This window comes from Bemisia tabaci, chromosome 4 (assembly GCF_918797505.1).
Source record: "Bemisia tabaci chromosome 4, PGI_BMITA_v3".
NCBI classification, from domain to species: Eukaryota; Metazoa; Arthropoda; class Insecta; order Hemiptera; family Aleyrodidae; genus Bemisia; species Bemisia tabaci.
In genome coordinates, this window is record NC_092796.1 from 61935338 (window position 1) to 61950284 (window position 14947).

Consider the following 14947-nt stretch of genomic DNA (forward strand, 5'->3'; position numbering starts at 1 on the left):
GTGTTTGATTATTAAACTGGCCCAAAAAAAAAGAGAGAGATGAAAATGAAATTGAAGCTTTTAGTTTTCAATTCATTTAACATTTAAATTTTGATTTCAGACGTGCTATACCGCCACCTGCACATCATGCAAGCGCACGACCGTTGTTGACAACCCACCCCTCTCATCCGTTGCCTGCGCATATGCAGTCAGCAGCAGTTTTCCCAGCTGCTGCTTCATACGGATTTCTGAGCCCGGCTAAATCCCATCAATACCATCAACCAACAGGATTATGGTTTCCTGAGTAGCAGTCAATTTTGACTCCATTTTGGTACGTATTCTTGTTTTGCGCAAAGCTTACAGTTTCACTGTCGCTTCTCAGGGTTGAATTATTTCAGTTAGTTTATGAACTGAAAAATATATACTTAGCTTTCGTTTCTAATTTTTGCCATTAATGCTCCAACCCTCTACCAAGGAAAAAACATGCAGTCCACAGTGAAGAGCAACATCTGCTGAATAGACAAGTGTTTTTGAAGCTGTGAGAGTGCATCAGGGAAGATTCAGCAGCCCAGGAACATGAGTTGCCTAATTTCAAAAAATAGACTTTGAAGGGCTACATACTATGAAGCTACACAAAAGGTTATTACAAGTTTTTAGAGTAAGAATCAAGAATCGATCCAAGCGATTCGTAGCACCTGTTTTGAAAAACTGTCATGATGCCTTTGATGTCATAAGCAACTCCTATTTAATGACTGAGTAAACAATTTTTAAGCAGAGAAATGTTTATTTAAAAGTAAATCATAGTATGATTGTAACCTCTGCAATGAACTCATCTGCGCTACCTAGTCAGGTTAACTAAATAGGCCAGTTGCGTTTTTTTTTTTTTTTTCTTTTTTCTTCTTTTTCTTTTTTTTATTATCGCTTGCGTTAAAAGAACTTCAGCTCCAAATGCTGAAGAAATTTTCTTGAGTGTTTTGACCATTAGAATTCAGGGCTGTGTAAGCATTTAAATTGTGAGTAGAGGTGAATGGAGTTATAGGAACTCAACTCGAAGGTAGGTCAAGGTCTGAGCATAACTTAAAGTGTCTCAATCCAGTGCTGATGACCCAAACTTTTTAAGTTGAACATGTTGCAGTAGAGGCTGTGCCCATAAACTGTACCAAAACTGGAAGTTGTAGCACAGTAACACAAAGAACAAATATTTGCACCATCTTGAATTTCGAGTCAGTTGTCTTCATTGTAGGAACTATGCATCGTGTGTCTTTTATTAATGAAGATATCACCTTTCTTAAAGCACTGCTTATACTGTCATCCATCCGGCTAGTGAATACCGCAGTTTCTTCCATCTTACGTTCATCACTCAGTGCCATGTGAGCAAATGCATCAAGTACTCAATGTAAGAAAGCTCCAATGGGTCATTTGTGCTTCTTACTGAATCCTGTTTTGATTTTTTATGCTTATAGATTAGCAGAGTACAAAAAGATCTGTTCAACCGCCTAGTCTCTGTGTTAAATATTTTTGGAGTTATAGCGTGTTGAAAAAAACATAATATATAACATCATCCTCATACCATAGTTTCTTTCACTGTGGTTTCATCAATTAATGATACACGCATTTGCACTGGTTTCTTCACCTCAAACCTGTGATGAAACCAAGATAGAAAAAACCATGGTATGCATCCTTGCGGTGTATAATGTCCCTTGTTGTGTTTTACAATCGGCGATATCTCGCAATTTTTCCTCAAAAAAGGTGACGCCCATTTTTTTTAATTCAGTATTAGAAAGTACAGATAGAACTGAGGCTCTAAGAATTGTTTTAAATTCTTAAAGGCAGGGAAACCCCTCTTGAAATTGCTGAAAATAGGACTAGTTTGATACGATATTTTTGGCAGGCTCTGATAGCGTACGGAGGAAACGGCATTTGCTGATCGGCTGGACTCAGCCTCAGGCTTTGCCTTGATACGTCAACTCGACTGTGGGCTTTCAATTGGTCCGATTTCAATTAGCTTCCCCCCCTTCCCCCCATTGGAAGTGCTCTCTGAACTGTATGGTTTTTTTACAATTAAAAATTTTTTAAAAAATTTTATATTAGAGAAAGAACAATATAACCCTGTGAAAATTCCTTGCCTTTGCCCCATTTAAGTAAGCAGGTATGACATGACCTAAATTGATCATTTGGTTTGCAGGTGTTGGATGAAGCGGTAGTTGTGTTGACAAGAGATCTGCGAGTACTTGGTTGCAACCTGACTTAGTTGCACGAGGCACTTAGCCATCTGTTCGTACTGAGATCATGTTTGTTAGTGATTGCGGTCATCAGAATCACAAATAGCTGTAAATACAGTGTAAAGCTAGTACTTGGATACGTCTCAATATTTCAATTTAGACTTGGACCAAGATTATAATATTGTGCTTGGGTACTTAGCTGTCATTATAATTTTAATATTGCTCTATCAGTAAATTGGTTATGTCTCTTGATTGTTAATTTTTTAGTCATCTGCCGTGTGATATTTTAGTAGATCAAACTATGTATTTAGTTTATATTCTTGTATTTTCAGTTTCTCTTGCTTTTATTTACTAATTCTTATCATAGACGTTCAACCATCTGCAGCTGGAAATGAAAAATCAGTTACTAATGTTTTCTAAAATCATCATGGGAATATTGAATGTTCATGTAAAATGAACAGCCTAGCCTGTCTTTAGATTAAAATTTTTTGTTGGTTTACCTCTGCATTGAAGTGGTACATTCTTATTTTGGGTAAACCATTAGTTTTATTTTTTCTTCAGTCGCTGATTTTTTTCAATTATGGTCAGCACACTCAGGTTCTCCTCTGAAAAGTTGCACGGAATGAGCATATGCTCCTAAAATTTCCAACAGAGTCCCCGCATGTGGATCAAACAGAGAAAACCCACTTTGAATGCTTTGTGTTTCGTTTTGTATTCAGCTCAATGTGATTGTTAGATCATAGTTCTCTGCAAGTATGTCTAAAATTGAATGTAAATGAATTATAACTTAGACGTTGAGCACAACATGTGTTATTTTCAACCAAGAACAATGTCCCTTTCTGTGTCTGGCGAAGGTACATGTGTGTCCTGTACGAGTATTTAATTTAACGTATTTGGAGGCAGTAGTAATGCTAACTATGAGTCTACTGCTGATCTAATCTCAGAGCACTCTTCATGATGGCTACTGAGAGGTGGTGCTAGCGTAGCTGTAATTATTGATGGGGACTCCCAAAATATTGGAGAAAATTTTGCTGGATTATATGTTTCCACTCTTGACACCGGAGTTATGATTGTTTGTGACATCAATCAAACGTTGAAGAAGTGAATGCACATTAATCATGAATTAATATTCAAATTAATTTTATTCACTTATTTGTTATTGTTATTTCTTTTTTCCTTTTAATCACATCGTTGTTAAGTATGAGTCTATCCTAGTGATATTCAGTGTTAGATACCTACTTGCTTTGTGTGTTTTAACAATTATTCTTAACAAATTCTTTGTATAGTAGGCTCATTATTTTCATGTAATCTTAATCAGTCGAAATTTCCTTTTACAAGTAAGCGATAACACATAATAATCTAAATCACACCTCTATCATAAATTGTGTTGATCTTTTTGGCAAATAGATCGTCGAATTTAAGAGCCTGAAACCTGTCTGTAACAGCATGAATGTGTCTTGGAGTAATTGGTTATCTATTAATATCCATCTGACATGAGCTTAAATGTAGCGACAAATTTTTTAAGAATAACTAAATATTGGACTAAGTAGTCTTATTGCTCGTCAAATTAGTTATTAATAATTACATATGTTCTATCAAAGTTAACTAAGAATTTTAGGGGTCACATAATTTCTGATCAAATTGAATAGCACGCCTCTACCTTTAATATGTAGGTTAAAAGACTAGGAGAAATGCATGTAGTCTCATCATTTGCTCAAAGCAAGAGCTATTTTTTTTTGTTAAATTTCATTCAATCAATATCAGCAAGTAGCCTTCTTTTCTTTATCAATGTATTTATTTTTTTTTTTTTTATTTTTTTTTTTTTTTACCACGACTATCAGAAAATAACCAGGATATCATTTATTCCTTTCTGCTTCATGGTTGTGGAAAAGTTAAATAGAACAATGAACTAAAAGAAAATTCCATGGTCTCTCTATAAAATCTTTGGAATTTAAAGTGCCTCATTTATTCTGTTGGGGTAGTTATGATGCTCTGCTACATGTTTCTCTCAGCAAAAAATTCCAGAGGACTTTTTTGAGTTTTTTATTTTTATGTAAGCCTTTTGGTTTGGAATTAGAGGTAATGTACTTGGAAGATGGATTAAGGATTGTTTCTTCTGGCTGTGAATATTTTGTTTTTCTTGAGCCTTTATTTTCTACTTTTAATCATCGACTACAGACAGGTTTTTTGCTCTTTTTTGTGTAAACGTCTCTTTCAGGTCACATTATTTTTAGATTCATCTCTATCGTATAGAAGATATTAAGTTTTTAATTCAATTTTGCCTTCTTTTCAATGAGATCAAAATTAATTTAAAATTATTTTCTCTACTGTGCCCTTCAAATGGTAGTTTTTACCACTTACTTTGGAACTATCCTTCCTTTTCTACCTTTTACAGTATGAATTTAGTTTCCCTTTATTGCATAAGGTGAACCAAGTTCATTCTTTGTTTATTTTTACTAATTTTGTAGTAAATGGGCCTGTCGCAAACTTTTGCTAGAGCAAAAATAAGAGTTGTTTCTTATAGATAATGCCTCAAAAATCACGATGAGCGCATCGGTAAAGTCTGAAATGCACTCATAACTTCACAGTCTGCGTAAAAAATTTGCGGTTTTTTGAGCTTCCCGCTTCAAAATCGATACTACGGCACAGGTGAACTTTTTGTAAGAGGAGTCGTTCCATCGTTGGCTATACACATCATGGCCGACGCCAATCCGCCAAAACACGTGTGATGGGACAAGATAACACCTAAACTGGATTAGACCAGATAACAATCGGCGTGTTAACGTTCATATTTTCCACGCCCGAATTGATTGACCTTGAACTCTCCTCGAATTACGCGCGGAACTGCGGGCAAGCGTCGGCCATGATGAATATTGCCGATGATGGAGCGACTCCTCTAACGAAATGTTCACCTGTGCCGTAGTATCGTTTTTGAAGCGGGAAGCTTAAAAAACGCAAATTTCTTACGCAGATTGCGAAGTTATGAGTGCATTTCAGACTTTGCTAATGCGCTCATAGTGATTTTTGAGGCATTATCTACAAGAAACAACTCTTATTTTTGCTCTAGCAAAAGTTTGCAACAGGCCCATTGCTAATTCATTCTCATACTCTGTAGCCCAAAGTCAACTAAATGTATAATTTGATGCCAGTCCAATTGTGAGCAGTCATCATTCTCTGCAAAAATATCTGTTGCAATCAGATCCTCTTGTATTTGTTATCTGACAAATAATTTATTGTTTTTTTGTTTCAATCGTACATTTTTCATGAGTAGTTCTAGTGAAAGATTTTAGTTCTTCTAATCTTAAGGTAATTCTATGGCTAAATTTTTATTTCATTACGTATGTCCCTTCTGTTTTAGGAATTGACAACTAAATTCACTTTTTCTCATTTGAATTAGATTTTTAGAAATTACCCAATTGAAATTCATTAATTGAATTGTCACGGTAAATCTTATGATGGTCAGATTAATTTCCCTTTAAACCAGCTCTTGTTTGATTAAGTCATAAGTAGGATTTCCTTTATCAGTTTTAATTATCTTCTAGAGCATATTTTCTGATGATAGATTCATGACTGAAACGTTCATTCTTATTCTTACTAAAGTGACAATGACCACAAAATTTCTGCTAAGAAAGCAGGAATATGTCCGGGAAAAGTCAGGTTTAACACATGAAAGATAAACATGGCAACACACTTCTCACGAAAATGTCATTCCGTTTCAAGTACCTTTCCAACAAGATTTTCAGTTTTCAGTTTTTTTTTCTTCTTTTTTCCCTCTTTCTTATATGTGAGTACCTCCTGTTGAAAACATCTTCCTGCTCAAATTTTCCTCTAAATTCGAAGATTGATGAGATTTGAGTCAACTCTATTATATGTAGCTGTGAAATTTGTTGTACTATTAGATCCTTTAAATCAGGATATCATGAAGATAATTGAAATTGATGTAACAATACCCTTGTGACGCCATCATGGATCCCCCCCTCCCTCTTCTGAAGGAGCTTTTCATCCGATCAATCAACAATTTAATGTAACTTAACTTTGATTTTTCCATTATTACTCGGATATAGTAGTATTTTAACCATACTCTATGAATTTTTTGGTAGACACACTGAAACAGCATATCTTTGTTAGAGTGAATTCTTGAATATTATCATGAATTATCCATTTTCCAATAATCTTACTGTAAATTTTTAATATATGTTACTGCTAGCTGATATTTTTGCATGAATATTTTATCTCCTTCTCATTGATTTTATTATTTTTACTTTCACTGAATATACATATATTTTTTTATTTTTTTAAATTTATTTATATCTGAACATGTGGACTGTGGGTGACAACTTAGCTCTATTATAGATTATTTTATTTAGAAAATTCGTGTACTAAAATGACTTGTTAATTTTTCCTATATTTTCATGACTTGGTCTTTTATAAATATTGATGTGCTTTAAGTATGCGTGTGATTCATATTATAAGATCCATATAGGTTGTGTGTGAAAATATGCGTGCTTGTAAGAGTATTTGCGTGCGAGTATGCGTGCCTGTGTATGTATGTCATCATGCGTTGTCATGGTTTATTTCCACATTTATCCTTAGATGCTTATATTAGTCATTTTAGGGAAATTTTGGCTTGAATGATAACGTCAGTCGAAATGTACAAACTTAATATTTGTGTATCCGAAAAACTCCTATCTTCAATCTAGTAGGTAGTCTTGTCTCTTCTCATTCTTTTTTTAGTCCATGTCTTTTTCAAAAGGAAAATTGTTTCCTTTGTCCTGTAGATTCTGTCTTTTATGAAGTGGCAGGTTTTTTCTGTTCAGTTTGTTCCTAATGTGTAGGAATTTCTCCTGAAGAACTGTACTCATGCTTTATTCTGACATTATTGTCATTGTGTTTCCTTCCTGTTAAATGCAATGGTCCTATTCCATTAACAACTTTTCGTGTGTTGTGAATGTATACTTTAATATACTATACAAATCTGCCTAATATGGACAATTAATCATAAGTCTAACTTAACTGCAACTTTACTAAATCGCTAAATCTCTCAACTTTTTATCACTGAAAGTTTTACTTTGGTTCAAGTCTCTTCTTGCACTATAGTATTTGTTGCATTTAACATTTTATCTAATTACTCTCAATCCTCCAAATAATGCATTGAACATCCATATTATTCTACCTTTTCATAACTGAGTAGTCCAATTTTGAAACCCCCTCTGTAGAATGAAAATTACTGGTTGAAAATTATTTCATTTTTATCTGAGCCGGAAGAACTTAAATGTTTTAATAATGAGAAAATGTTTAAGGGTGTATTTTATCTAGGACACGTGGACCCTTCATTACCTTCATAAATATTTGTTCAATTTCAATGAATGGAATATTTGGCTCAGCTTCTTTGACAGCCCTTATTTTAAGTCAAAGTGGGTCAACTTTCAGATTTTTTCAAATGCTGCGTTATTACTTACATCAGAATTTGTCTACTTTGTCAAGTCATTTTTGGGAACGGTAATTCCTTTCTACATTCGCTATTTTCAGCTAGAGTCCCTTTATACCCAGAGTTAAGACAACTCACTTTTGGCTACCTTTTGGTTTGGCTGAAAGTGGCCTAAAAAAAAATCCAATTCTGATTGGTTCTCGCTCATGGAGGCCGAAACGAGTGCACCAAGATGGCGGTACCTCGAATGTGAACAAGAATAATGAAAATATTACCTAATTGTGGTTTATCAAGAGTAAATTGTTATTTCCATCGGTCCAAAATGAAAATAGATCAAGAAATTATTCACAAACCAATCTCATTTTCTTTTTAATTGATCAATTTGTTGATGTTGTTGTTTTTGTGTGTCAGACATAGCAGGATTCCTGATCCTTATCCCTCAATATCGTTCGTTTGGGTGCACTCGGTTCGGCCTCCATGGCCAGCCAAAGCCGGCTGCCAGTCAGCTGATAATCGAGTTGTCTTAACTCTGGGTATAAAAGGACTCTATTTTCAGTCATTGCACATGTATTAATACCCTTCATTCAATAATGCTTGTTCCATCCCTTGTGTGTCTTGCCCTTTAATAGAAGTTATGCATCAATCATTTGTTCGAACTAACCTGTATCAGTATAAATTCATGAGATGTTGCTCAATTTCTTCCTAAGTTCACCAAGCAACACAATTCCTCTTAATGTTGTGAGTGCATCCTTTATACACCTGGGGAAAAGTGTGAAGAGTTTTAAGGCATTAGATATATTTCTCAGTTTTCCTGTCCAAAAATGGAACATAGAAGAAAATTGGGCAACTGGAATCTTAAGTACACTGATTTAGTTAATGAAATATATGTATTTTCATTATAAGGAGTTGGAATTATTTTATACAACATTGACTGCCCCCTTTTTTAAAGAGACTTTTCTATTTAACTTTATTTCATGAAAATAGAATTACTCTGTTCAAATTTTAAATTTGATCACCAGTAGCAGTTTATCTGACATCTTATCGATTTTTACCCATCTAAAGTGAGTACATAACCAGCAGTGTTTATTCATCAGCAACCTCTCAAGCAACTTAGCAAAGATTTTTAATTGAATGTAAAAGAGACTGTAGCCTCATTCTAAAATTAAATTACAATACTGTAACTAACCCAACATGCTTAAGCTAGGCAAGTTCACTTTGTGATAGACTTTACTAAATAAAATACGCTAATGCAAAAGTTAAAGTGTAATTAGTACAATAGTTGGGTTTATTTTACGGCTGGGGTTTTGTTTGTTATATTTTTTAGGTGGAACCGAATACTAACATTACCGTAAAAACCGGCAATGTTTTTATATATTGCTTGTAATCATTAGAAGAATAGTTATTAATGTGATGTAGTTTTAATACACATACATATATATAAATATTATAATATATTTATTAAATGTGCCTCCATGTTAATTTTTTATCATATTTAATGTAAATATACATTTTCAATCATTTTTCAGGAATAAATGTGTTGGTAAATTGAGAATTAAATTAATTATATTTTAAAAATCTCTCTAAACTCTAATTTTTGTATTTTTATCCTGAAAATATCATCGTAGCTGTTATTGTTAGCTCATTTATCCTCTCCATAATTTTTTTCATCATCATTTTCTTCCATCTACCATTTCATAATCTAAACTCATTGCTTCTCTGTATACTAAGTTGAAGCTTTGATGATTTCTTTTTTTTCTCCCTCACCTAATTTTAAATAATTTGTTATTATTATATTGCACGGTCTGGTTTTAAGGTCATTGTACTTACTCCGTTTGCTTTTTTAACATTATCATACTATTATTATTACTTTCCTTTCATATTTTTCATCGCAACTCATTTTTCTCTCATTGCACCTCAACTGCACTTTTCCATTCAGTACATTTCATCAGTCGTAAAGTGAATGTCGTACAGCGGTTCATTTATCATAGTTTGTCTGTTCGGCACTTGCAGCTTCTGAATCCTATGCTCCTCCTATCCTCTTAATGAGCTTTTTGAGTTGGTTGAGGATTGGAATTCATTTTGTATGCAATCTGAGGATTCAGATCAGTTAATTGTTTTCTTGAAACTTACCACAGTCATGATCCATTGTATTCCAGGTACCACAGTAGATGTTTTTCCGATCAGGCATATCTGCCTTGCATCCAATGTGTTAATCGTTGCATCATAATTCTGAACTAAAAGAGTATGTCAACCCAAATGTTGAAGTTGTTTGTTCTACATACTAACCCCAAAACCGTTGTAACCTAAACAATTTATCCACGACTTTCTTCCTTGAATCTTTTGTGAAAGACGTGCTCATAAGCTTTTGATACATTTCTGTGTCGCTACCATTCAGCATCTCAAGAAACAATCCTTTTTATGACTTCCTGATACATAATGAATTGTGTATCCCTGTATTTTCAATCCATCGACCTTCGTTTTGTTTTTTTACACTTCAACACATGAAATTTACTCCTTAGAACCCAATTTTTTTCGCAGTTTTATCGTAAGCCATCCAATAATTTTATATATATTAAGTATACATTTGCTTATCTCACATGTTGGTGAAATACTAAGAACAGTGCATTTTTTTATATTTCTGTCATTAAAACCAGATATTCAAAAATTTAGTGTCAATGCTATTCTCCTGACTGAGCCATTGGTATTCACACATCTGTATTTTAATTTCTACTTTCACCTCTAATCTCTACTCGTCTGAAAATACCAGGAAATCAATGACAGACATTTTTAAATGTTTTAAACTGACTGTTTTTCTATATTTGTCATTCGTTTGCCAAGAACTGGTTCTCACCAACCCTCATTCAATTATCTAGTCTGGTAATGAGTGTCCACACAGCTGTATAATTATTTTTATTTTTTGTTGTCAGAAAGGATACTGTTCAGGAAAAAGAAAAATTTTGAATTGCCTTTTTTATGTTTTGATCCAATGAAGATTCATCTCTAATTTTGCTTCAGAACTTTTTGTTGTTGCTATTTTCAGAGTGGTGTTCATTTTTCTGATTTTTTCTCTTTTTTTATTCATTTGATCTGCCGCCCAACCCCCCCCCCCCCCCCCCAGGTTTTTAATACATTTTGTCTTGAAATAAGTAGAGATATGTTATCTTTATCTCAGTGGTATTTTACCAGTGGTAATTACCCTTCTGTGCACTCTTCTGTTGATCGTTATAATTTTCTGTGAAATTAAACCATACCAAGTTTGATCAATGCATCTGTGTCTACAATTTACGTCTCTATAAAAGGGACAAGTTCACAATTTTTAGTTCTCCATGAGATGTAGGCCTACTGAAATAATTATGCACATAATACCGAAAAATTCGGCGCTGGTTAAATTTCAATGAAAACTTCAAGAAAAGTTAATTTTTCTGTGTTTTACACGCATTATTTAGGAGAAATGTTGTGACATATTATTGGTGATCGAAAAGTGCTTTTGTTTTCTCTCAAACCGAAAAGATAAGACGGACAAATCATATCAAATTCCTTTGAATGATAACGATGCATTGTACAGCATTTACACACGCATAGCAACAGCTCTACATCTTGACGAGATAACGCAAGTAAGAAAGCCTAGAAATTAACTTTTCAGCCCCGACATCGGCACACTGTAAGTTTGATTTTAAAGCCCACAGTACTCAGGAGATGATAAGGAACATCATATCAAATAATATTGAAATTTAGCCACTGCTGAATATCTTGGTATTATGTGCATACTCCTTTCCATTAAGATGGCACTGTGTATTATAGAAATGAGCAAAAGGAATAAACAACATTGGCCTGAAGATGGGAGTTGAAAGTCTGGAATACACATCCCCTGAAATTAGAAAAATTATAATCGTTATCATCTAGATAAGAAAACACTATCAATCTCTCAAAATATGGTTGAGTGTTATCCTTGGAATGCCCAATGTAACCAAATTATTTTGATTGCAAATAAAATTAAAAGATTAGTTTATGAAAGGAATTGAATTTTTTAGTTTAGGGGGATTGTTTGGTAAAGCAAGCTATCTCCAAAACTTAAATTTAATGTTTCTGATGTTAGTATTAGAACAAAGTGATACATATGGGTGTAGGCAGGGTCCCAGAGGAGAGTCCGCTCTGCCCTCCCCTCCCCTCCCCCTTGGAAGAAAAGTTGTCATGGGATATTGTCGTTAAATACTAGTGAAGCCCTGTGAAGGGCAAGTGGGCTGTTGGCTCCTCCCCATGCCTTGCACGTAAACAGAGACAAGCATGCTTTCCAATTATTTCTTTCTTCAGATGAATAACCTATCAACATTGCTAACATTAATACTTCAAGATCTAAATTTCTCAAAGCTACATTAGACTCACATCTGTTATCTTTTCTCTATTTCCTCTACGCAAGCTTTAGTAAAAGGTTGTGTCCTCTTAGGGTCCGCTTTGGGTTTATTCTATTTTAAAGATTAAAATCATCTTTTATTTTCTTTAACTCGCTTTAATGATAAAGAATGATCTAAGAGAAAAGCAATTCATTGCAGCTTCCATAAAAATTAATGAAAAGAGGTACTTATCCTGTAGTTTTCCTTTCTCCAAAAACATTGAATCATGTAGACCGTGCATCCTGTGTTACGGAAGGCGAGACAACTTTTAAAAATTCGCATGCCGATGAGTGGTGGCACCGACCCGCATCGATGATTTCTTGTGTCCCTGTTGCGCCCATCCGCGCATGCGCAGTAGCGGCTCCAGTGAATTTTTGTCGGATTGTGAGGCTTTTTTCCTCGGTTAATAATTAGTTCGGAAAAATGAAACAATGCTATTCAGGCGTAAAATTATGTGTTCTATAACTTTTCTTCATAGGAATTTTTTCTGGAAGTGGACTCAAAACGAAATATTCGTGAAAAACCGTGCGCGAGCATGAAATCTCCATTGCCTCTGCAGTCTCTTCGAGTACTTGGGACACACGCTCTCTCCCCTTCCCTGCCCGCCCATCATGGGGCTCCGAGAGACTTGCTTCGCTCCGCCTGTACTAAACTGAGCCGGACGCACAGTCTACGTGATTCAATGTCTTTGCCTTTCTCCTTTCACAAAATGTATTTTAATAATCAATGTCAACTGGTCAGGTACTTATCTGTAATCTAAATTAAACTCAAAGTTGAATGACTTAATGAACTGATGAAGATTGTGATTTACAAGTTATTTTGAACTGGAGCATCTGTTGTGAAAGTGAAGTTGTCTTAACAATTCATTCTGTTGGCTGAGAATTCACAACAATATGCTAGTTTGATTCATTTACTAAAAATTGGTCTTGCTGTGTATAGATTTGTTTAACCACTAAAATACCTCATTGCTGTTCTTAGCTATTGTTATGTATAAAATTATAATTTGTTTTAGTAGGTAATAGATTAGCGCTTCAATATGTAGTTCTCTTTCGTATCAGACTCTCCTAGCAGAATAAATCAAAGCCAGCCTTCTCACTCTCTGTTCATCTCGCCTCATTTGCTTTTCTTTTTTTTCTCATTTTTTTTAATATATTCATTTCAATTTGTAATCAGTTTCTAAGAATGTTTGGGGTATAAGAGCATTCATCATGTTTAAAATAATAAAATCAGTTTTCAATTAAAATAATAAATCAGTTTTTAATGAATTCAAATGTACTTTTTCCAATACATGTAATATCTAATGAATTCCAATGCCATCGAAGAGGGTTTCCACAGGTCTGTGATTAGTGCCAAAATTTCAAAGTAGGTCCACAGTACGCACCGACAATGAAACTGCAAAAATCCGTGTCTTGGTTACAGTGTTTCCAAATCTCCGTTCCTATTTTATTTTTTTTTAAAAGAAGACCTGAACCAGCACCATAGCTTGAAATTTTCATAGAATATTCTTCACATAGAGAAGAATAATCACGAAAGTTTTCAAAAAATTATGTGAAGTAATTTTCCTTGGCAAGGAAATAAATTTGACAGGAAGTTTACAAACACTGCAAATTCAGACATGCATTTCTGCAGTTTCATCATCGCCATGTATTTGCATGACTCATGAAGTGCAATTTCTGAGGTAGAAAGGTGTGAGATTTCCGAACTTTAATTTCCCAAATTGAATGGAAACCGAAATTTAATAGGTCAATGACCGAAGTGCGAAATTTGTATCTCCATTGCAGTGTCTTAAAATTTCTACCACTATTTTATTGTTTAAGGAAAGATGAGCAAACTTTGTAATTTGAAATTTATACAGAATATCTTGCTAACAGATAAGAAAAAAAATCAGGAAAGTTTTCAAAATTATCAGTTTTCAAAAGTAACAGTTTTCCACGGGAAAAATAAATTATGACTGCAAAGCACTGGAAGAAAGTCTGAAAATCGCTAACAGAGAAACGAGGTTTTGCACTGTGGCTTACACACCTGTGAAGCATTATCTATACTTAGAAGTGACGGACTTAGAGTTTTGAGAATGTGTGTTTTGAAAGTTTTCAAGGTCATGTCTTTTGAAAATAAAAGATTGGCTCGCTCGCTTTATGAACTGACAACAAAACCTTCCCCTAAAAACGTTTTCCATAAAATTTAACCTGAAGCGTTCGGGCAGGCTCGGATGAAACACGAGTTGTTCGTGTGGCAACAAATCATAACAAATTTACACAGATGAGAAGATGGATCTCGAAGTTAATGCTTTGCCTTTAATGTTGCCACGCCAAGGAATTATAAAAAATCTTCAAAATATTCGCTCATGAATTCAGTGAACTTTTCATCCCAGAAATTTGCAAAGTCCATCTTATATCAAGCCTCTAAACTCAGTGCTGAAGACGAATTTTTACTTAATTTGGTGTTTCAACCCATCATTTTCCCTTCATAATTGGATTACATTTTGCAAAAAGGAGCATCCCAATGTCGCCAAGATTGAGCAACTTTTTTTTTACCTTGCAAATATAAACTGATCATCTAAACAATTTTTATCTTTACTCCCAATAAACTATAAATCCAAGATGAAAATTACCGTTGTAAATTTAATTTTTCTCGTGATTTCAGGAATTTTATTGCAACCACGTAGGTAGGTAAGTTGCACAATCCTAGTAACGGTGGGATACTCTTGGTTCCCTTTTGCAAGAGGCAATCCAATCAAGTTTCGAGTCTGAAACGAAGTGCATGCTCGTCTTAGGGTTTATTTATTTGAGTGAAAAACACCTTTAAATGATAAAATTTCCATATTAAACCAGTTGGGAGCAGCAATACTTACTCTATCTCTAAAAGAAAGTACTTAAGGAAGTAGAGATGCTGTCCCTTGAAAATGATGGATGTTGGCATCTGTCCTT

The 14947-nt window shown here is 34.3% G+C and overlaps 1 protein-coding gene across 5 annotated transcripts in view; it reads left to right on the forward strand.

The window, feature by feature from the left end:
• Hipk (Homeodomain interacting protein kinase) overlaps positions 1-13285 on the forward strand; it is a 40731-nt gene extending 27446 nt beyond the window's left edge. For all 5 annotated transcript variants that reach the window (XM_019043396.2, XM_019043393.2, XM_019043395.2 and 2 more), the window contains exons 20-21: positions 101-310; positions 2165-13285. In XM_019043396.2, the coding sequence (XP_018898941.2) occupies positions 101-287 (187 nt within the window). In that variant the 3' untranslated portion in view covers positions 288-310; positions 2165-13285. The remainder of the gene's footprint in view (positions 1-100; positions 311-2164) is intronic.
• Positions 13286-14947: the final 1662 nt, after the last annotated feature.